Source organism: Anguilla anguilla, chromosome 5 (genome assembly GCF_013347855.1).
Source record: "Anguilla anguilla isolate fAngAng1 chromosome 5, fAngAng1.pri, whole genome shotgun sequence".
Taxonomy (NCBI): Eukaryota; Metazoa; Chordata; class Actinopteri; order Anguilliformes; family Anguillidae; genus Anguilla; species Anguilla anguilla.
In genome coordinates, this window is record NC_049205.1 from 3,276,905 (window position 1) to 3,301,377 (window position 24,473).

Consider the following 24,473-nt stretch of genomic DNA (forward strand, 5'->3'; position numbering starts at 1 on the left):
AGCCCGTCTGCTTGTCTGATGCAGAGTGCTTGTTTAAGTAGGACGTCGCGCCTACGAGCACCATGGGATCTTTAAGGAGACGGAACGTCACCTCTGCCTCTTCATCCAGAAGAGGCAGCTTCTCTAACCCAGCGCTCCCTGTCCGACCCCCCGTCGTCGTGCTGAAACAATGACTTTAATCGGGCCGGAGGGAGGGAGTGTCCTCCCTACTGACTCGCAAAATTCACAAAATTGGTTTTCTTGGAGGTGTCCCATCCTAATAATATCCTAACTTAGCCAATTATAGCTTCAGCCAGCACGGAGGGGGAGGGTAGTATGGGAGCACAGAAATGTGGCTTTTGTGCCGATATTTTTATTTATAATTTTGTCTCAGTTTTCTAAAATATGATGAATTTTCAACCATTTATTTGATCTGTTAAAACTTTCTTCAAAAGCCGCTCTACAAGTATTTGTGGGAAAAGGGAAAGATTAAAGAACCAGTTGTGTTTTAGGAATATGTACTATAATAATATGTATTCCTGTTTTCTCTGTAGTTGAGTTGGTGATTATGAACTGGACTCCTTGGGCAGCTTGTGTATGTGAACAGACAGAGTGGCTCCAGTCACACAAGTATATGGTCTGCTAATGATGTCACACCAGTAATGAGGCTTAAAACCCCAAGTCTGATTGTTGCTGGGAACAGAATTATGAAATTATTTGTCTTAACGTACTCTTGGGTGATAGGGTCTAAAGTTGCTTGTGAAAAGCATGAACCATGAACTAAAACAGTAACAGGAACCACAGACTCAATTTTACAGCTCTTACGCAGTCTCTTTATTGCCAAGCCAATAAAAAAATCATAAAAAGATATAAAATACAGCAACTGGTTAAAAGTTCACAGTTAAGTTCAAGATTATTGGAATTTAAAAAATAGAGGTAAAAAAAAACACTTGAAAAAACACCCAGACTGCACACTGCAGACTTCAGAGTACGGATTATGTGCAAGTACAGTCAAATAAACAAGCGTTTAAATGGTAATAGTCTAAACGCACTAGCAGGCATTTCTGGTCAAGCCAATTTGTCTCAAGCTTGACCCTTTATCGTTAGAATTGTCAGTGCTACAGACTGCAGGGTAAATAATCACCCAGGGCAAGATCGTAAATTCGCTGTGGAACTAAAGCGCGGGCTGTCTCAGACAACAGAAATGTTGTCGTGGCCGAGAGTAAGCCCTGGGTATTTGGAAACTGCTGAATTCCCTCACCTCCATTTGCAGACTGTGAGGTTAAGAGGGTTGCCAGGATACTAGGGATCACAGGAGCACAAGTTTCAGGTAACAGATGGGAGGGGCGTCCAAACAAGCGCACTGTCTTTTTTTAGATATGCAGGGGAATATTAACCAATGCCAGGAGAGCCCACAGCTGCAGACTCGTCGGAAAACGGAGGGGTTTTGGAGCAGGTGTCTTATCTCATTGTCCAGATGAACCCATTTATGCAGAAAAAAAGTCAAGCATTATCGCTGAGGTGGAAGCACCAACCTCAGGCCTACCGTTATATTTATTTATTTATTTATTTATTTATTTATTTTTAGTTTTTTAAATTATTTATATAAAATTTCATCCATCCGTCCACAATCTAACCCAATTATTCTTGGTCAGAGTTACAGGGGTGCTAGAGTTTATCCCAGAATGCATTTGGGCAAGGAGTACAACCTGGACAGGTTGCCAGTCCATCGCAGGGCACACACACCATTCACTCACTATTCACTCACACACTCATACCTATGGGCAATTTTGACTCCAGTTAACCTAACCTGCAGGTTTTTGGACTGTGGGAGGAAATTGGAGTACTAGAAACAAGATTTGGCAATTAGCCTTAGGACAATAATGAATAGAGAATTAACGATATATGATGTTACCCTAAATCATGGTGTTACATGGTGGCAAATATGATATTGTGATGCTATACCACATTCAGTGCACGATGGGTATCAGGTGTGCACCAAAGCCTAAGGCATTCCTGAGGAATGTCGATATTCCGCAATCTTCCCATTCCCATTCCCATGTTAAATCCCCAGTGCCCTAAGCCTTAAAGGACTCCTCCCTGTTCTTCCCATATGGAATTCCGTATATGATGCTGCTTGATCCCATTATTTATGGCTGTAATTTCAACAAAAAAAAAAAAAGGAGTCGACTGCTCGTGTTTAAAATTGATTACTTTTAAATTAAATCCTTCCTGAATTTCCTGGTGTAATTAATAGGGGGCCATAAATCTGGCGAAGTGCTTCTGGTACAGTAACGCGAGAGATTTAAGACGCAGAAGCAGTTTGATGGGTCGCTGAGAAGATGAATGTGCAGTAAGGGCGGGAAAACAACACGAAAAATAACAGCTGCTCTGTCCATACAAGCGTGTCGGCGGAGTGTACTCGGACGTAATAGACTATGTTGTGGGGAGACACTGTTCATTTTTTAAAAAATTAACCAATACAATAGCCTACTACTTACTGACGATACTAGTCTATACCGTGAAAATTGATTCTATTTTTTCAATCAGCCTGTTATTGCTGGTCCTTGCTATCCCAAGCTTCCTGCACAAAAGAATCTGCAAACTTTTCCTTTCGAAGTAAATTGTGTTGCTGAATGATTATAGGAAGATTAAAAGGGGGAAAAAAACGCTTCCTGGGGGCTTCTGTAATGTGAAATGCATCTGTCTCATATTGATTCTGTGATATACGACACTCGATTGGGGCGAATTTGCATTTATCCCAGGCAGTTGAAGAATAGTGCCATGATGTCACGGTTGGTTAGATTGTCATAATTTCTTAAAAGAATCAGAAGGTAAATACGAAAATGTGATCTATAAAAGCAGATATAAGCATTTCAGTAGGAAATTATTTTGTTTTGTTTTGATTCTATAATATCAGTATTGTATATAGTGCTGTGGTTTTTTGGCTTATTACAGATTATACGTAGTAAAATGTCCAGTGTTAATTCAACTCTGACATTGTTAATTCAGCTTTGAACAGATAACATTTGGTCCCATGTTCCAGAGTGGGACCAAATGTTTTCTGTTGAGAGTTGAATTAATGCTGTTGAATTAACACTGGACATTTTGCTGTGTGCCTGAAACTCCTGGATATTTGACTTGCTATCCTTTTCTTCTGCTTATAAATAAACCTCCCTAAGGTCAGATTGTATTACACAAAAAGCAGATTTTCTCTGTGTCCATTGGCTGTGTGTACATGCTCTACCTTTCCCCCTTTCCTCAGATGCCCCCAGTTTGCCCGGGGTAATTGGCAGTTCTCTTGCTGAAACCGTTTGCTGAATGTGTTCACATTAATAAAAAGCAGACTTTAAACAAAAGAGAGAACTTTGCAAAAAGAAAATCCCAAGTCCATAAAAGTCTATAAATTCCCTACCCTCAGACTCCGGGGGCAGTAATGCTTTTACTGGCATCTTTGCTGCTCCAAAGTCATTTTCTACCTGATTAAGTGGGCACTTCAGGGTCACTTCTAATTCATGTGAATGGTCCTCCAACTCACTCTGCAAGGCGCACGGCAGTTAAAGCGACACTGCTTTCGGCTAATGACAAGGCTAGGCGTACACAATCTGACTCTCTCTCTCTCCCTCTCTCTCTCCCTTCCCCCCTCTTTCTCTCTCTCTCTCTCTCTCTCTCTCTGCATCCTGCAAACATCTCCAGGATGCGATGCACTGCAGCCCTGAGCTACCAGACAGGTTTCGGTACACAAAATAAAAATAATAATAATTCTTGCGCATTTTACAGCTGGTGCTGCTGATTGGCATCGTCAGCTGTCAGCTACAATTCAGGCTTTCAGGGAAAAAAAAGAATAATAAATAAATAAAGGCCAGGCCACAGATAACGTCATAACGTCCGCCACGGAAAGTTCTGGGAGAGCCATCCTATAACTGGGGGATGATGTAAACCCTGTGTATTAGGGCCACGGGGGAACAAGATGTCTCTTCCAGTTAGTGCCACCTCAACTGTGAATAATCTCCACCCCGGTTCCTTAATCCCTTCTCAGGCCCGGCCCGTTCAATAATTTACAGCACCTTCTGGGGTGCATTCCAGCAAATCTAGTTCACTGAACACCTTCTCTAAGGTACGTCAGGTCTATATTTGATTCCATACCCCCTCCCCCCCCCCCCCCATCTCCACCCCCGCATTTGGTGTTACATAAGCTGCAGAAGAGGTGTTGGGAGTAGGGGGGGGACCAGAGAGAAATCATGCATGATATTGCAACTGGATCACCAAAAAGACAAACTAAAAAAAAAGATTAAAATACAGGGAATATTTGAGCCTTCTCTTTCGTAGTCTGGAATTGGCATCGATTTTCTTAGATTTTCTTAGAATAAATGGAGTATGACATTCGGCCCGAAGTGCAATGCGCATTCATTAATTAGGCTTCCAGACAAGTTCCACACGCACACTGCTGATATGATTTTGCAGGAGCAGAATATTTAAAACATAATGGGGGCAGACTGTGTAGCTGTTGTTCATAGGTTGCGCACATTTTCATCCAATTAGTTTATTTTTTAATGATATTTCTTTTAAAGTGTGGCTCATAAAAATTCCAACCGGGTATTTCGGTGGGCTGACCTTGATGCTGGGTAATGTAAAGGCTTATGGCAGGTTAATTATAAAATATTCCCAACATGACAGGCCTTCTGGTTGCCGCGGGAGCCCCGGAGCGGAATCTCTGACAACCGTATGCGTCCCCGGCGGGAGAAACCACCCCCTCCCTGTCAAGGCCTGCAGATCCCGCCTGCGTTTAGCATGCAAATGAGGCTCTGTGGGTTATGCTAATGATCCATCAGGGCCCCACCTCCCCCCGGTCTCCCCCCGGCGAGCCTCAGGATCATCCAGCCGGACACGCCCGCTCCTGTCCCGTTACAAACCTGCCCTCGTCTGTGCGTGGATGGACGGGCGTCGGCTCACGGGCGAGAACACGCCCACCTGTGGGTCTCCCGGACAACCTGTGACATCATCAACATGCCTGGGTCTCTCCACACTGGAGTTCCTGATCATTGTTTTGTGCGTTTTTTTATTCGCTCTGGAGGAAATTGCTGTGCGCTACGTCGTTCGCTCAGCTAGAGCGAGCGTAGACTCGGTCATCTTTACAACCTCCTTCTTGGTGTACAGTCTGTTGGAAGTATTTTATGTCGTTATTAAGCTCATGAGATTGTGACATCCGTATAGCGATAAAAAAATTAAAATGGAGGGATCGTTCTGTTGTGCTAATGAACCTTTCTTTGGGTTTGAAGTTGGGTATAGGTGCTGCAGAAGCTAATTAGCTCTGTGGCTAAGGGGTGCGACGGACACATTGTGCAAATTAACTAAATCAATTAAGTTAATTAGGGATTTGTCAGGGGGCCTTTAAAGTGGCGGGGGTGCGCGCTTGCCCTTGGAGAGCAGGGTGGCTGCTTCGGATTTCACCTCAAAACCCGGGCGACCGGTTAAGACCAGAGAAACCGAACCAGCTGAATTAGCTGCACAATCAGCTGCTTTAATTGGTTAATTAAGTGCAATTAAGTAACAACAAAACAAGGAGCAACGCGCCCTGTGGGTCTGTGACTGCTCAGATGAACGCCGCTGCTTTAAAAAGCAGTGATGTGCAGTCTCCTCCAAGGACAGTCGGTGTGGGGATTTTATTCTCCTAAAGCATCTGATTGGGCCTTGCTAGGAAACCGTGATCATGAGCTGAAATAGGTGCTTTGCTGTTGAGCTACAATGAAAGAACTGGCCCCCACACCAATCTTTCTTAGCGAGGATTGAACGCCCACATTTTAAAGCAAGGCCCATCTGTTAAGGCTGGGATTCGATCAACATTTTTCAGTTTTTCAAAAAACGTCCAATGGATGTTTTTTTTTTTTTTTTTTAAACTGCTTTCAATGTGGCAATGAAATCCTATATATATAACTGAATTCCAGTATTTCAAACATCTGAAATGTTTCACTGTAATGTGAATGTACTATAAATTCTCTGTTGAATAGGCTTTTTGTTGCTGTTGTTGTTGTATTCAGACATGAATCAGGTTTCTTTTTTCCTATTTGAAAGATGTAGAGAGGTCAAAGTGCATAGGAACTAAGAAACATATGTGTGATATGTGATACATTGGATTTCTACTCTTGCTTCAGGATTGATTTTAAGTCCTATTTCTGAGTGGAACTGACCTTGTTTCCAACTCTGCGAAACGATGCTGTGCAAAGGAGAGGAACACAGGAGAATATATATTCTGCCTCTCGGGTTCTTATGTGTCTGGCGTCTGTATTGATTGACAGCGTCTGTCTGTCTGAATGCTTTTATAAGGCAGGTGATGAGTTCAGCAGGTTTGGGTTCAGGTTCTCTAAGAATCAAAAAACGTGTGTGTGCGTGCATGTGTTTGTGTGTGTGTGTGTGTGTGCGTGCATGTGTTTGTGTTTGTGCGTGTTTATGTATGTGTTTCCATGCATGTGTGTTTGTGTGTGTGTGTGTGTGTGCGTGTTTATGTGTGTGTTTCCATGCATGTGTGTTTGTGTGTGTGTGTGTATGTGCTTGCGTGTTTGCGCATGTGCAAGTTGGGCCATTTATCTATGATGGAGGCTTTGGAAAGGAAAACACTGGCAGATTAATTGGTTGGCTTGGCAATGGGGGCCCAGAATTTTCCGCATTAACCGAGGATATATTAAAAACAAATAAGCATTTTCTGCATAATAGCATCTCTTAGGGATTTACACAGCAAGATTACAAAATGCATTTTTTTCAGAAAAGATGGATTAGACCTGTGTTTTTTTGTCATTTACCATTTTCCCTCACACTGGTAGACAAATGTATTTGGAACGGGAGGCTTAGTCTTGATGTCAGAGCTGATAAATTAGATCTTTAACAAACAGGCCGGATTCTCACTTTTTGAATCCAGTTTGACTCAGGGTTCCAGCAGTGCCTTGATTTTACCAACGTGTCCTTGCCGTGGTGATATCACATGTAAAATGGAAGGATTGAGAGTGCATTTTTATGGCAGCAGTTCCTTTTGTAAGCATTATAATCATAATGTCATTGGACATTGCTACCAATGCCAAAACCAGATTTGTAATTAACGATCTGCCTTTGGTTACTTTCTTGGACCTTCATATTTTCAATGTGTTCTTTTAAAAATAAAAAATACTAACAGAAAACTCACAGGTGGGAGGGGGAAAAATCTCTACTTGTTCTTGTGATGCACTAACAACCTCCCAGCCCTGGTGATTTTTATTGGCTGTCGTCAGGGCAATGCAGGGCTGGGATTGGTTCTCTGCCGGGGTATGTCTGGCTTTAGTGAAGGCTTTAGTCATCGGCAAGAGGATAGCCGTGGCCGCCGTACGAACTTTGAAAAACTTCAGGTGGAGAGAGCGATGGAATGAAGGACGGTTTAGAGGACAAGCGCATAACTGGGTCAGGTTCTCCTTGTGAAACGCAAGCTCTTTGTTTCTGTTTTGATCCCCGAAGACACCCCCGTGTCCAGGACTCATACGAGAAACGTGATATTTACCAAAAGAAATTACACTCCGTCCTGGATATGGTGTCCTGTTTCGGCGGTGACCATGGCGATACCTGAGGGGAGCATAGTTATGGGCTCAGCTCAGTATGAACTTGTAAAGTGTCAGTTTATATGGGTGCTTCAGCCTACCCTGAGGATTTTTTTTTTTTTTTAGTATCTTGTATTTTATTCAGTGTACACTCACATAAACTCTGTTCGAGCTGAACTGACACTCAACATTTTTGCTCTTGTAATGGTCAGAAAATAGATGTCAGTGGGTGTGTCTATGCCATGTGATACTTCATTTGATTGAATTAAAAGTGGACTAAATCGCATAATAAGACTTTGATCAGAAACTGTGCCCCCCCCCCCCAAACCCCCACTCACCCAGATTTCAGGGCCATGGAACGCAGTGCTACTTCTCTCCAGTTCCTTGGCATTGAGCTTGTAAAAAATTTTCATTAGGTGGAAACCATGAAAAGATTTATTTTTATTTATTTTTTCCCCCGTGTGAGAGGGTTACAGGCATTTTGCATTGGCTCATGCGAGCGGTTTTTAACGGCAATTTAGATGTAGGTTTAGTTTTACATTGCAGTCCCTCTCTTTTAAATGCCTTATTTTATGAATGAAGCTGCTGTTCCCGGGCAAATCCACGCCGCCTGCCTGCAGTCGCTTCCGCAGACGAACGTTTGTCTGGCGGCGAGGCTCGCGGATTTAATTTGATCCTTTTTAAATCGACGTGACAAATATGACAAGCGGAGGCCGAGCGGGAGGGTGCGGGCCGAGGCGTGTTTGGTTTATGTTGGTTCATTAGAGCTGCGCTGGCGTCCCGGGGCGCTGGGATTACAGGGCTTTTGTACACTGACTTGTTGTCTTTCAGAAATGGCTTTTTTTGTGTGGGCCAATGAGGTGCCACCTGGGACATGCTAATGGACTCCGATTGGTTCGCAGCCCAGAGGTCCCGTTTCAGAGGCTCAGTTGTGTAAGTCAGTCAGTCAGGCGGGCAGCGGGAGGTCTGAGTGCCACCATTGTGGACGGGCCAAGTTGTCTGGGAAGAGCTTCTGTGAGCTTCTGTGGCTCCTCTGTGGGTCGTACAATTAAAAAAGAAAACAGTCAACGGGATTTTGCACCCCGTGCGTGCCTTTCTGTGGAAGAGTATTCTGTTGTGAGCTGTTAACCTGGGATCTGTGTGTGCGTCTGTGTGGGTAGTTTTTAGTAGAAGCTGGATTCTGTTGGTGTTTGTACCTTGACACATTTTAATGTTATATTATTTTTTTCTTTGCAAACAAAGATTTTTGTGAATGAATTTTTTATCATGGTGCTTTCACTGTACTGTTTTGAAGAACAAACAAAGAAAAAACAGCACCCTGTTAGCTATTGTAAGTTTATTACTACAATCATTATCAAATCAGAGCCATAGCCTGATTTATCTTAAGAATAAATAAATAAAAACATTAATTATTACAAAAAAATTCATTCCCGTTCCTGCGCAAAGCTAGCTTATGTCAGCACTGGTTGTCAGGAGAAAGAGAGCCAGAGGTTGTCATGGAGTCAGATTTCTGAGATTCTTTCCAAAGACAGAGCTTTACCTTATTTACTTTTGGATAGCTGCCATGTGTATTATATTTGCTATTAAAAAGAAGTCATTTTTTTCTCTCTCCCTCTCTCTCATTTCTCTCTCTCTATCTTTTTATAAACTTGTTGACATATCTGGTACGTATTTTTTTTTGTGTTTTCAGTTCCAGCCCTGCCCCCCCCTCCCTCCCCCCCCCCATCCCCCAGGCCTCTTGGTGAGGTTTAGTGGCTTTGCTTTGCTTTTTCTCCCCAGCTCAGTTACTCATGCCCTTTTATTGATGGATTTCTTCTCCCCCTCAAGGTTAAGTGTCATCACATTTTCACTTTGCTTAGGTACTCTGCCAGTGGCTCAATGATTAGCGTTCAATGCCCTCAGACAGGGATTTAAAGAGATAAGGGGCAAGCCGTTGTCGCTTGTGTATTTTTTTTTTTTTTACCATTTGAATCCAGGTTTTTTTTCTTGAATCCTTGACAAAATTGAATTATGACACAATTGAAATGCAGTTTTCATTGCAGTGATTGCTTGTAGCACTCATAGTAATAAACACATTTTTGAACTGTGAGTGAAGGAAATTCAAGATCCCCATTTTTCACAGACATGCCTAAAACCTAAACAGGATTATCAGTAATGGCTATTCTTGAACTGTGAGGAAATCAGACCTTCGAAACCTATTTTCTTTACCTGTGTTCATGGTCCAAAAAATACATATCATTCCTCTGCCTTGGCAGTGAAGTCAAATTGCTGATGAGATGAGAAATAATAATCGGTAATAACAGGACTTGATACTCCATTCCAGAGCCAAAATAAAGAATGGTAAAAGGTACATTTACTGAGAGAAATATAATAATTCAAATGGAAGGGTGAAGTTTTTTGGCATTTATGTATAAGATGTAAGATGGAAATTCAGAGTATTCTGACTTTTTCTGTGATGGAAATCTGACAGCTTTGTCAGCGGTAGGCCCAGGTTGTGGCGCTTACCTTCTTGTGAAGGACATGCTAAAACACGCCACTGGAACCTTTTGCGATGATGTGAAAATTATTTCCAGGAGAAGTGATGACATCACAGAGTTGGCACCAATCACATGCAGTGGCCTCATTGTTAATCAAGAGCTTTTATGCCCAATGGAGTAATTCTGTCTGAGGGGAAACAAAAGCCTAATTAAGTGGTTCCTCTTGATTGCGAAAGACAGAGTAATTGGATGCACCGGTTGAACCAGGGCCAAGATGCACATTTTGTGGAAGCAGGAGGTTTGTTTTGTTTTTGTTTTTTTTTGGTGGGGGGGCCAATTATGAAGGCTCACCTTTAATTAAAAACTTCCGGAAATTTCCCTCAAGTCAAAAGTGGCACTCTCCTTCATTCATTATGCTTTTTTGTTTTTTTTGTTTCATGGTAAGCAATCTCCAAATTCAAAGTGGCGTCATGGAAACAAAGTTTTTTTTGTGACTGCCACACTGTGATTAGTGGCACTAGTGCCTGTGATTAGTGGCATTAGTAGCTGTGGTTAGTGGCATTAGTGGCTGTGATTAGTGGCATTAGTAGCTGTGATTAGTGGCATTAGTGGCTGTGATTAGTGGCATTAGTGGCTGTGATTAGTGGCATTAGTAGCTGTGATTAGTGGCTGTGATTAGTGGCATTAGTAGCTGTGATTAGTGGCATGGGTTCACATGATTAAGTCTTTCTGATTGTTAATGTCGCGTACGTGTACAAATGGGACAGTTCCACAGGTTCTGAGCAGTAGCGGTGGCCAGGTCCCTCATAATAGCCGGATTATGAGTGCGTTCGGGCGCTGCTCGGGCATGAATCACGGCCCTCTGACAGGTTTCATCCCGGGCCAGGGTGTGGTCTGTGTCTGGGGGGTGATTTATGGAATGATGTGCTCCCGGCCTGATGCTGTTTTTAAAGCCCAAGGCCTCGCTCACTCCCAGCTGCACCTCTTCTCAACCTCTGAGCACCTCATCTCCTTTCACTGGAGTATTTTTACTGAAACACATAAACGCACCGCACGGTTGGGACTGGACTGAGGGGAACATACATGCTACACACACACGCACGCATGAACACACACAAAAACATGTGCATGCACACACACACACACAAAAACATATGCGCACATGCATGCACACACACACATGCACGCACACAAAAACACATGCACTCACGCACACACACACATGCATGCACGTACACACACACACACACACACACACACACACGTATGCACGTATACACATGCCGGAGACTGTGCTGCTCTAAATACACAAACTAAAGGCCTTAATTAGAACGGACAGAATTAAAGTACAATCAACCCAGCATGAAGCAATTCATTTGAAGCAAATAAAATCATTCCTGTTTCATCCCTGAGTTCAATTTTTTTTTTTTTTTTGATGCAGGACTTATGAATAATGAAATTAATTGCACATAATTGCTTCATTCTGCCCTCTTATTGCAAATAAAATACTAATTAGTGTTTTACAAATTAATATTTTACAAAAAATATTTTTTGCATGAGCATGGCAGGATGTGTTAAGTCATCCAAGCCTTGTCTCTGTGTGGGATCTGTCTGTGTCTACTGCCAGCCAATCAGCTTTCTTCTCTGTTCTCACTGAATGGCATATCCTTAAGTAAACGGGGGAAGAAAAAGTTTAAAAAGCAATGCTTCCAGAAATACTCCTTTGCTTGTTGTGCCGTACAGTTGGGGGAAATTGCTTGGAGACAGAGAGGTCAGGACAGCTGGGCGCCCTGTTTTTAGAATTTGATGTTTTTGCTCTGTTTCCCGTTCTGGCGGTCCCTGTTTCACTGCGGAGAATTCCACTGCGATGCGTTTACACAGGCCTTTTCTCCACAGGGCACGCCACCCAGAGAGAAAACCGCTCGCTGCCTCTGTGAGCAGATAGCAGTCGCCGCAAACATCCATCACAACACTCAGAACGCGTGTCGTTTTTCTGACCCCGAAGGATTTTTATACTTTAAAAAAAAAAAAAAAAAAAAAACAAGCCTGGTATCTGAGATAGGAAATCTGGTTATGTATGTATGTGTAAGAAAGGATTCTGGGTGGAATTGAACCCATTTGGTGGCTCAGAGTTAAGGGAGAAGCTCAAGTGTTTTTCCTGTAATGCATTTCTGTATTTATTCGCTCATTGTTATGAGTCCATGGTAACAGCCCTGTTTATTCAATCGAACCCACAGGGCTGTACGAAATGCGTTCCAATGCCCCCCCTGCGCCGGACTGGAGTGTCTATTCAGCACAGAAGTGTCTATGGCCCACGAATTCACATTCATGTCATGGAATGTATTACATTTTCGAATCTGTGATACATACTTTACAGTAAATGGAACTTTGCAAGACAGCCATTGAGCAGATGCAGCGCCTCGACGAGCAGGATGCGCACCTGTGATGAATAGGCGCGTATTCCTTTGATGGATCGGTCTTTTGTAAACTGTACAAACGGATCTGTCATTATAACCGGTTTATAAAGCAGCAACGCAGTGCCTATGAAGGGTTTATGGCGTCGCCGTATGATTCACGGAGACCTCGCGCGGTTACGCGTAAGAAGTAAAACCGACATCTTTAAGCGAAGGGCGCTGATTCCGAGGCCGATTTATTTACTCTTTGAAGCGCGTTTATGTGCAGAGAGCGCCGGGGCTGTGTGTGTGTGTGTGTAGAGTTTCCCTCAGATTCGCCGTTCATAAGACAGATGGGCTTCGCGTGTATCAATACGGCGCGAGCGTGAGGCGAATGAGAAACGAGCTTCCGCCACCGCCGCCGCCGCCGCGCGCGGTTTCTAATGAAAACCGCCCAGCCGAGATAACGTAATTATCAGCTCTATGAAAAACCTGATTTAGGTGAGCGTGGAGAGATTAATGCACCTTTAAATAAACCCACCAGTGCTGGTGGTGGGGGGGGGGGGGGGACGTTAACCAATCACGTCTGCAGGTTGGTTTAGTACGGCGAGAGTTAATTATCTTTATTGAATTACGGTGTCTTCCTACGGCGCCTATTCATTGTGACGGTCAATTACACGACTTGCCTAATTTACCGATGTTGGTCTATCACAGAAGGTAGTTTCAGTGCGTTGGGACAGATGTGGAAACCCAGTGACTGAATTATCCAGTCTGAGCGTCAGCTGTCAAACTGGGTCCTTTCTGCATCATCGCTGATAGGGAGGACCTTTTATCTCCCAGCATTCCTAAGCAGAGATGAACCCAGTTTTAAAAAGGTGCAGCCAATCACACGCCAGCAAAGCTGATGACGATGAAGACTCTGAATCACCCCCCCCCAGCTGAGGCTGTCGGTTACCTGCTGGCTTTCAGCTAAGTGCCCCCCCCCCAAAGTAAGCCTTCTCCGACTCCAGGGGGGGCCACTGTGCTTTCTCTTCAAACCATAATTGCAACCTCAGTATTCTGACAAGCTTTTCGTTGCTTTTAATTAGGCACATTTAAGGTCTTTTGAGGGATAATTTAACCTCTTTAAGGACACATTATATCAGAAATAGCTATGCTCGCCATGCAGAATAAATATATTATATTCACTTCCCAGGTCTTTTGATCAGTCAGATCAGGTAATGCGTTTGCAATGTGCTCTACAGAAAATGATACATGTATAACAAGGTTATATTTCTAATTGATTAGAGCGTAGACTGACAGGTGGAATCGGTAGGGTACTGATCGCCTTAAGGTGTGGACTCCTGCTCGCTGACACAGAACGATTTGTGCGAAAATGAAGTGTTGAAAAGCAAAACAAATGCAGTGTTTGAATAATGTTAAGTAGGCTGCTGAGGAACTTTAAGCGCACCGTTCAAACAGCGTTATTGATCCAGAGTCTGTAACAGAAGCAGCCATTCACGCCAGCTCTCCAGAGATCCTCGCAGGCTTAAAACGCCTTATCGCTTAATGCCAGGATATTTTCCCAGCACATCTAACTCCTCACACTGTTCGTTGCTGTTTTGCAAGTTTAGAACAGCGAGAATGGTGATTCAACAGTGCTTCAGAGGCAGAATATTCTGCCTGTTCGTTGAAATGGATGCCGACTGTGGAACATTGTGTAAAAAGAGAGGAATACGTGTATGTGTCAAATGCAATTCTCCATGGTCGGGAGGAGTAACTGATGATCGATTCAGTTGAAAAATACTTAAAAATGTAAGTTTGTACTTCACAATTCCACCCTAAGAAAACAAAGCAAGACACAGTACATGCATTTCCAGAGCAGTAATAAAGGAGCACGGTGGATAATTTATGCAGTTAAACAAGTGCCAGGTGTTGGCTTTGTCAATAAGAAAAACTGCTCGAACCTCACAGCATTAAATCACTGAAGTCGTCGCTTGTGATTGCTTTCCCCGGTGTATTTGTTTGCTTGCTCATTTGTTTTTCTCCAGCGCTTTTTTCTTGGGCTCTCCAGTGGACCCGTTGTGAAGAGCGCAAAATAAATTGATATCAAATCAAACGAGGATCAGATCGGATCAAATGAAAACCATATAACGATGTCTTTGTTTTGTTTGGGTTAACGCAGTGATGCGGAGTGTGACGAAGCGTGAGAAGTGCTGCAGAGCCCTGTGTTTGTTCACCCGTTCATTTGATTTGTTGCCGCACGGCTTCCTGTTGAATGTTTGATGAAGGTACAAAAAGCCGTTGATTGACTCCCCGGTGGAATTCTCCTTCGTCGGTTGTGACACGCGTGTTTCGCTTCATGCGTGTGGGCTGTGTTCTCTCGGTCCTCTCGCACTTCTGTGGTTTCTTTGTGTGACTCGTTTGGGAGGGGGAGGGGGAGGGGGGGGGGGGTGTGGGGGAGGGTGTCTCATGGTCAGCAAGAGAAGTGCTTGTTCTGGGTGTTCACAGTGTGAGCTTTAAGCGATCTGATGCAGTGTCGCGTCAATGCAAATGTGTCTAGCATCAGCAATGGAACTGTGTGTCTAATGAACTTCAGTGATGGCTTCACTGAAGCCCCGCCCCCCCCACCCCATAGCCAGGAGCCCCTGTGGCCCAGAATCAAGTGCTGGCTGTGTAATAAAGGAGCATTCATTATCGCTGGACTACACAGCTGCATTTACCCCTGCATCTGGATGATGAATGCCGCGGACATGGAGTCTGACCAAGTGCTCCATTGCTCTCTGACTTAAGAACAAATAGTAGTTGCCACCCAGGGTCTTAGCCCTTCGAAGAGTAGGGTTTCAGGGATGTTGTTTCAGAATTCTAAGTCAGTGTTCTAGAACTCCATCACTCTCACCATCACCAGCAAAGATTGTGACATCAGTATTAGAATGTTCAGTTAAGAGCATTCTAACTCAACACGTTTGCGATCTTACACCTCGAAGGGTTAATGTAGCAGGATCATCAAAGATGGAGAGGTGTTTTCGCTAATGCACTCGCTAAGTACCTCAGGTGCTGTCCACTTCCTGTGCCGGGACAGGATGCTGGTTTTGCGTTCCCTTGCAGGGACAATTGAAGGATATTTCTCTCTGTTTTCAGCATCCTAAGTTACCGGCTGCCTGTTCCCAGTCCGCACAGGGGGGGTGGGGGTAAGGGGGGGGGGGGGTGGGATTGATTGCAACCGGAGACGTTAATAGAGTACGCGTCGCCTGTAGCATCTCTCTACAAGGTACCGCAACACGGCCGCTAACGTGCTAAAATTAGCAGCTCCTCAGCGAGCTGCGGTATCCGGAGCTAATGAGATACATGTTGTGGAGGTCATGTTGTGGGTTTCAGCACGTCGGTTGGGGGGGGGGGGAAGAAGCTGCAGCAGATATTTGAGAAGTGCGCATGCAGCACACCACATTTTCTCCCCAAAGATATCTGATTTCACCCTCCCTCTCTCACTTAATGATTGATCTGTGATCGTCAAGGGAAATATCAAGGAACAGTGTGTGTGTAGGGGGGCTTTTTCAATGCACTGTTGTGCATAATGATAAATAGCTGCAAAGGTTTTTAAACAGATATTGTGTTAAAGTAGAAGGACGGTTTTTTTGTTTGTTTTTTTTTTGTTGGCTTGTTTTTCATGTGAATACTTTGCTAACCAAAATACATTTAGTTTGTACGTAGAACTGTGTGGTAGTTTAATATGTTCCTCTTTATGAAACATGCCATTTAAAACACGCAGTTCCTTTATGCGTGTCATTGTATTTTAGTTTTCAAAGAGGTAGATTTTCTCTCAAAGGGCCATTTACACTTTGCAAACTGATTCAAATCGTGATCTTTTGATGTGAAATAAGGGTCTCTGTATGGGGTCATAATTGTGATTAAATGTGTGAATAGTATAACCCGATGATCATTTAAAAATGAATTGCATGTGGTAGCGCATTAATATTGACAGGTGTGACCTTTTGGTTCCAAAGCAGCAGAAAGAACCGAAAGGACACTTTGCGCTGTGTAGCTTTTACACGCTTTATATTCTGCGTGAGGCTCGCTAACCGGCCTTTAATGGCCTATTACAGTGTCCAAACTGAACAGCGCAATGCAGATTTCAATCACGTGCAGCTAATTCCGCTTCTGAATAACAAGCGCCTGAGATTGAGCGACTGAGATCATGCTTTTTAAACGGCGGCAAAACACGAGTAGCAGGACGGAGCGTCATTAGCAGAGATTTAATCTGAGGGAGTTAGGCTTGTCTGAAGCGTAATTGCCATTGCTGTTAGCTTTTTCTGCCGATGCCAAGGTCTCACTGATACCTCCTAATGAAACATCTGGACCGCTCACTCCTCACGAGGGGTCACATTGGCACGTTAATTCAGTTTCGTGACTCCCGGTACTGTGTATGACACGAGGCCTTGTTTCACCTGTCTGATTATTTAATCAGTGGTATACCTCTATCTACCTACAGTACACCACATATTTTAGGGGTGAAGCAAGAGGAATTTTATGGGACGTTCTTGTCCAGGTAGCTAAGGTATTGCAATGTGTGGTGAGCGTTCTGGCGCAAAATGGCTGCCGTGCATCACCCAGGTGGGTGCTACACATTGGTGGTGGGTGAGGTGAGTTCCCCTTCATCGCTGTAAAGCACTTTTAAGCATTTGGAAAAGTGCTATATAAATGTAATGATTAATTAATTCATTCATTCATTCATTCATCTTGATACAAGGTATGACACAAATACAATTTTTTAAATTTTATTCAGTTCAAAGAAACACATGGCATGGATGAGACCAGATGGTATTTTGTTTCCACATGCAAACACACAAATTGTTAAAAAGTGTTTTTTCTTTTTTGGGTTTTAATGCTGATGTGCTTTCTTTCTGCTCGTCCAGTAGCTGTACCTCAAAGCCAAACACACAATAGATCAGGCTATGCAAAGCGAAGCAGTCCGACTGCAACGCTCTTCATGAAAATTTAATGAAGAGAAGAATGCCTGGGAAAAGAGGTGCTGTGTGCGATTGGGGGGGGGGGGGGAGGAAGGAATTTAATTATCCTTATTAAAAAGAGGAACGAGAAGGGCTGAGGGGAAATGGCATTTCTCATCGGCATGCCGACCGCTACCTGCGTCGCTGTACCCATTAGCGCTTGTGTACAAACACATTTGCCAGGAGGGGAACAGTCGGGGGGGGGTGCAGGACGGAAATAGAAGGGAAAGGTCAGACAAACGCGTTCGGGTTCTCTCTGTGTGGGTCGCGGTGCCATTAATATCAAAAACCGCCGGTGTTCTCCAGGCAGCGCTGCCGTGCTGGAAGAGCGGTTAGCCCGAAGAGCGGTTAGCCCGAAGAGCGGTTAGCCCTCGCCGCGGCTGAGCTTGGCCACGGGGATCTCTGCCGACAGGCCTGGGTTTGTCCCGGCCTTCAGATCCCTGTTTCTGTTCAAAGAGAGTGTTTGCTCAGGGCTCAAGAGCAAAGAACCGGGGTTTGACCCAAAATGGCCGCTTCTGACAGAGCGTTTATGTTCCCGCAGTGAAAGACAAATAGGATTTTCTACACCTGGAAAGAGGTGAGAGACCTCTGTTTTCAGACATCCACACTTCTCTGTTAATGTATTTGGTGTTTATACAGTGCCTTATATAGCGACTTTCCCCCTCCTGTCACAAGCACACAGTGCCCTATAGCTGCCATTTTGTTCCGGAATATTCTTCAGGCATTATCTGCGGTGAATTGGCGGGAGCCAATTAGATTGGGAGCTGATTAGCATGCCTCTGCCATCTCATATATGGGCTTTCCAGACCAGATAATTATGCTTATGGCCACTGTATGCAAGCTGTTTTTTTTTTGTTTTTTTTTTGCCTAGTCCTACCTGGCATTAAACCAGGTGACGTGATCGTCCTGACGATGGCGCGTCTGAAAACTGGGTCAGGCACGAGATACTAGCTGCAGATAGGAATCGCCGATATTTCAGAAGGGAATCAGACGCTAGCAAAACGCTGTTTGTATCGTCTGTAAAGCACACAAGGGATTTTGCCTGACCTGCGCACACAGATGCTCAGAGTCGAGACCTATTAAAGGCATGGAGTGGTGAATTATGAGTGGAGAGGGAGACAAGCCTGTTCAGCTTTCCTCACCACCACCATAATTACTTTCATTCACTTGCTTTGTTCTCCCAACGGCCGTACAGGGGGCCTGAGTGGAGAGATGTGGTAGTGTAGCACCCTTATGTGTGTGAAACACCAAAGGGTACTGGATGCTGACTGTTTCACAGTGGCAGGCTTTCTCTGTGGTCATCATGGAGGGGAGAGAATGGAACTGTAGGCCAGGAAGAGGAAGTAGCGTCTCTGGTGGTCACGGTAACGGGGGACTCCATAATGGCATCAGTCCTTTGCACTGCTGTTGTTTGTAAAATAATTATTTTTGCTTTCATTTATTCGTTTATCATTTTTTTAGGCACAGTCTGGTAATTGTGTATTGATTATAAATAGATATGTAAAGAAATAGATTAAATCAGATGAAATCTGCTTTTTTTATTTCAGGGATGTGATTGCTAGGAGGCAATAGCTTTCAGATTTGTGCTTCGATTTTCTGAGTGTGAGTTTGTGAATCACTGGCTCGGTAAAGTAGATGGAAATGAGGCGTTTGCGTCTCGCAGGGTCTGTGTTTGCGTCTCCCTGCGCCTGCTCGTCCCTGAACATCTGCAGCACTCTTACAGCTGCTCAGCCCCGCGGGGATTAAGGAATTTACGCTCCACCACGCGGGCCTTCTTCTTTTATCTTTTCTGCTCTTCTCTTCTGTCCTTTTTCCTTTCCTTTTCTTCCCTTCTTCTTTTTTCATTTCTTTTCTTCTCTTCCAGCAGTGGGATTTTAGAGTGTTTTATAGGGTCAATGGCATCATGCTTAGCTGGAGTTTTAACCTCGGGTTTAAACCCCTAGACCCACAGAACTGCATTCAAACTGGAACGGCTTTCCAAATCTGTGAAGCGAGGATTAACCGTTCCAATTGTAATGTAGCTCTGTGGGTCTAGCGCAGTGGTGCACAACAAGGGCCGATCCATTTCGGGATTTTGCGCCAACTTCTGCTCTAAATTATTCAATGAGCTCAGTCGTATCTTGATCTGACCTTTGTATGAGCACCAGCTACAGCTGTAAATTGCAAGTGTATCCTAAAGATTTTACCGGGCTCAAATACCAGAGTGAACCGGTGTAGTTCGTACAGTGGTCAGAAAGCTAGAGCCAAAGTGACCGGTTACAACAAAAACCTGCACGCAGACCCACCCTCCTGGCCTGGAGTTGCACACCCCTAGTCGAGCAGTTTAAACATGAGGTTTACACTCCAGTTAAGCGCACTGCAGATGACCCCGGGCTGTTTTGAGAGGGGCTGCGTTGTGAAAAGTGTTTTTTGGGGTTTCTCGTGTTCACAGAGGACCAGCTGCCCCCCGGCTTCCCCACCATAGACATGGGCCCGCAGCTGAAGGTGGTGGAGCGGACGCGCACGGCCACCATGCTGTGCGCGGCCAGCGGGAACCCCGACCCGGACATCTCCTGGTTCAAGGACTTCCTGCCCGTCAACACCACCAACAACAACGGCCGCATCAAACAGCTGCGATCAGGTAGGTTACATCCGCGGGAGACGAGCTCTACCGACGGGCTTCGGTATTTCTACGTCCTCGTTGTGTTGTTTTTTTTCCCCCTCTTCTCCTCTCCCCTTTGGGTTTTGTTTGGTATCCGCCTTCCCTTCTTCCTCTTTCGGTTTGATCCATAGGCAGCCAATATGGCTCCCAATCCTCTCCTCTCCTCTCCTCTCCTCGTCTGTGTCTGGTTTCGTCTCTGTCGTCCCCGTGTCGGCTGAATGACCTCTGTGTGTTTGTGGCTTCTCTTCTCTTCCACTTTGCTCACTGCTGTGACTCTATATTTTTGACTAGTCATTTCCTCTGAGGCTTTTTCACAGTATGACGGATCCATTTAAAAAAAATTATTTCTTTGTTTCTTTTCCATTTACTTTCCAAAAAACATGTTTAAAAAAAAAAAAAAAAGACAAAAAAAATCTCACTTTCAACATCAGGCCTCATTTGGAAGTTGCAAAGGAGTACCCTTTGTTTTTCTTTAGCCATCTCATGATAACAAGCAAGCCAACTGCCAAACCGACGACAGGCAGAATCCGTTAGCAGAATCCTGTGTTTAGTACTCTCTTGCAGAACCTTTAACTGAAAAGTGTGGATCCTAATCCTCCCTTCGCACTAATACATCAGTTTTGTTTGTGTTAGTTTCATTTATTTATTTATTTATCTTGCATTTTAACCAAAACTTACGAAAGTTCGCCTTGAAAGTTTGCGTCGGGAACAGTCCTCCTTCTTCCACTGGAATATTTTTCCACAAAATGAAATTAGCCACAGTAGTGTGCGAGATCGCGCAGTAGCTACGCCCCCCCTCAACCCCTCCCGATCCCAAAATCTACAGCCCCCGCTTTCAGTGTAGACTCCAGCTTTCTGCTTCTCTTTCTTCCCTTTGGCGAAATCCTAATATACCCTTTCCTGAACCCCAAAATTTCTCAGTTTTGCTCCATATTTCAGAAATGTTGACTTTTTAATTCAAAATTTATCATCTAGAATAAGGTTTTTTAATTATAGCGTAGATACAGTATTTGCTTGTAATAAGTCATTGGTAATGATAGCATTAGTGTTTAATCCAGGGCTGCCCAACCCTGTTCCTGGAGGTCTACCATCCTGTAGGCTTTCACTCCAACCCTAACAAACCACACCTCATTCAACAGCCAGAGATCTTGTTGAGCTGCTAATTATTAGAATCAGGTGTGCCAAATTAGGATTGAAATGAAAAACTGCAGGATGGTAAATCTCCAGGAACAGGGTTGGACAGCCCTGGTTTAAGTTGTTTGGTCGTCTGTCCTCCCAGAATTCTTAGCTGTGGCCTGTCCTGTAATGTCGCCTCTTGTGAACCTGCCTTTTGCTTGTTGTCAGCAGTTCTGTTTTAAATTAACCTTCTTTTTTTCATGTAAGAATGAGACATGAATTCTCCTGTGAAGTAGAGTATATAAAACTTTAAAATCTGTACCGAAAATCCTCAAGAATATAATGATATCTCTATGCTGTTTTTTCTTCTCTCCGTATTTTAATTCTCCAGAATCCTTTGGTAAGTGCTTAGATCTGAAGCACACTTCACTCCCCACTAATTTTCACGTTCCCACTACTGTTAAAATGCATGGCATGCATTTTACTAACTGTTAGCGTAGCCACCTGACTCTCGTAGTGGCACACACTACCACACAGTGGCAACCTTACCAGCACCTGTCTGAAGCACACAAACATCACTTAGATGTAGTTGTTTAGAAGCCATATACCCACCTGAAAAAAAACACTTCCCTTCCTGCTTTTACCTGTATGAAACTTATCTCTCTTTCACTCACTCACTTGCTCACTCCCTTACTGTCTGACTCTCTATCAATAGTCAGTGGTGGTGTTCTAATATGCTGTAGAGGTAAACAAAACAAAAAAAAAAACAAACCTGAGTACCTGTGTCAGGGGTTTGTGGTTATCTTAAGGGTTTAAGGCTTCCCATTTTCAGTGTTTCCCCCTTTATACCCAAATCCCTTTAGTCCTCCAGTACCTGCAAAGTGTTCTCTCAGAAGCCAAGCCACTTCAAAATGGCCGCTCCCTTACGGGATGCCGAGCGACTTGCCCTTTGACCTGCTACTGCTATCTATGATAATCCTGTTTTGAGTAAATCAATCTCTCTCTCTTTCTCTCTTCTATCTATCTATCTCTCTCTCTCCCTTCTTCCTAGTACCTTTTTTATTGACTTACTCTGTTAAATCTAATTTGATTCTTCTTCCCAAGCCCCAGCCTTCTTCTTCTTCTACTAATGCTTCTTCTTTCTAATCTTATTTGCATTCATATTATCCACCCAGGTGGTACACCAATAAGAGGTAAGAGTGCTGAACTAACGTTCACAGAATGAAATATTTCATTCTTGGTCACCCTCTCATCCACCCCCCCCCCCCCCGACCCCCCCCCGCATCCCTAGCCCCTCCACCCCCCACCACCCCACATCCTGTAACCCCAAACCGCCAGCGCATCGCTTCCGTACCGCCATCCCCACTTATTTGTCCCGTTAAGTTAAACGACATCGAGGCGCCATTTTGCTTCTCTTCGTTTCAGCTTTTTTTTTTTTTTTTGCTTTTTCGAAAAAAGAAGCACACATTTTATACCTGAGCATCTGTTTGCCTTTTTCCAGATACGATACGCTTTCCTTGCGACGCAAAGAAAGCGCATCGGTATTTAGTTTTCCCGGTTGATTGATTTTTTTTATTTTTTATTTTTTAAATTCCCCCTGAAATCATTTCTCTTTTTGGCCAAAGTCACGCAGTCACAGCGACTCATGTGTCCCTCTTTTTTGTCCAACTAAAGCAACCAAGCACATTTTTCCCCTTTAGCTGCTCTTGTTCAGCACTGTAAACTCGGATGGTGTGGATTCACGCAGACACGCTGAAGAAATTTCCTCTCCTCTGCTTTATGCTCTTTTTATTTACTTTTTTAAACTTTTCAAATAAATAATTTCAAGCTTTTTTCCCCCCTCTGTCCTCTATTTGCTTTCTACTACTTTCTTTAAAAAAAAAAAAAAGCCCCAAACAACCACTTTTTTGATAAAGTTTCTGAGGAGCTTTTTTTCTTCCACCTTCTTCTTCTTCTTCTTCTTCTTCTTCCTGGGTTGAAGGCTCTTACTTTTTTGCATTTTTTATTTTTTCTGATTCTTCAGGGTTTGGGGAAGGATAACACCTGCTCTGGGCCCGGCTGGCTCTTTTTGCCGCTTTTGACTGTATGACTAAAGTGTCAGAGCGGTTTGACGCTCAAAGCAAATTTTGCTCGGGTTTTGTGACACCACACTGCTGATCCCATTGGTGGATTTTATGGGTGTGTCTTTTGGTAACCCAATCAAAGCCACAGCAGTAGCTGGTTTTCTTTCTTGTCTGGCCAAGGCCGCCATTTTGAATTTGTCTTCTAATACAACTGCATTTTATTTTTCAGCTAAGGGTTGACAAAAGGTTGTAAGTTGCACTGGCACACACTTCTTGCTCTTGGAAGAGATTTGCATGTCGACTATTTTGCAATTTATAGCAATATTTTGGGTTCATTCACTATGTTTATTTGTATTTATTGTAATTTTTTTCTGATGAAGCAGCTGTTTCTGTTTTTTTTCCTCCCCCTACATGCTGAAGTTTTTGTTGGCTTCTATCAGATGAAGACCAAGCCCCTCCCACTCCCCGCTCCCCCCCTCCCCCCACCTCACATAGACTAGTGCTATGAACTGTTTCTCAGTCTTTATTCCTTTCTACTGTTTACTCTTGTTATGCTGCTTTTGTAAACTGTTAACCTTGTTTTAGTTTTTTTTTAAGTATTTCTTTTTTTAAGTCATGCTTCCCTTGAAGCAGTCTCCACTCATTCCCATATTGATCAGTCAAATGAAATGTTTGATATTGCAGGGCCTGGCCACAACTCCCCTGAAATTGATATCAAGCACACAGATCTGACATATTTTATATTATATAAACTGTATATTTAAGTATATCCCTTATTTTCTAAAATTGGCAAAATATGCAATACAGGTTAACACTGATGCATATATATTAATTTATGTCCTTTTCAATTACATGTAATTATGAGAAAGAGCTGCATGGTACCTGTATCATATATAAATCCAGCAGTTATGTTAAAAGAGATGTTATATTGTTTTTACGAATGTATGACCGAAGTCAGTAGAAAACATTTCATTTTAGTGTTAAACACGTTAGGCCCCCGCTCAGTCTAAAATGTCTAAAATGTTATTACAATTTCTGATGCAGCTTTATGTTTTGCAGTCTCAGAAATTAATCGGCGATATTGTAATATAAACGATATATTTATGAGTGTATATATATATTTAAAATAAGATGAAAGACATCCTGCTATAATCACTGGTGCAATTATTTACTTGTGTGTGTGTGTGTGAAATAGTACATAGCCATTTATAATAGTTGTGCGCAATGTTAGACATAAAATTACAATCAGCATGCTTGTGA

The 24,473-nt window shown here is 43.5% G+C and overlaps 1 protein-coding gene across 45 annotated transcripts in view; it reads left to right on the top strand.

Moving 5' to 3' along the window:
- LOC118227313 (receptor-type tyrosine-protein phosphatase delta-like) overlaps nucleotides 1-24,473 on the top strand; it is a 333,188-nt gene that overhangs the window by 252,807 nt on the left and 55,908 nt on the right. For 25 of the 45 annotated variants that reach the window (XM_035417571.1, XM_035417614.1, XM_035417570.1 and 22 more), the window contains 3 exons: nucleotides 19,825-20,013; nucleotides 21,542-21,550; nucleotides 22,326-22,343. In XM_035417571.1, coding sequence (XP_035273462.1) covers nucleotides 19,825-20,013; nucleotides 21,542-21,550; nucleotides 22,326-22,343 — 216 coding nt within the window. The remainder of the gene's footprint in view (nucleotides 1-19,824; nucleotides 20,014-21,541; nucleotides 21,551-22,325; nucleotides 22,344-24,473) is intronic. The other 20 variants (XM_035417579.1, XM_035417585.1, XM_035417587.1 and 17 more) reach the window with 3 other exon arrangements.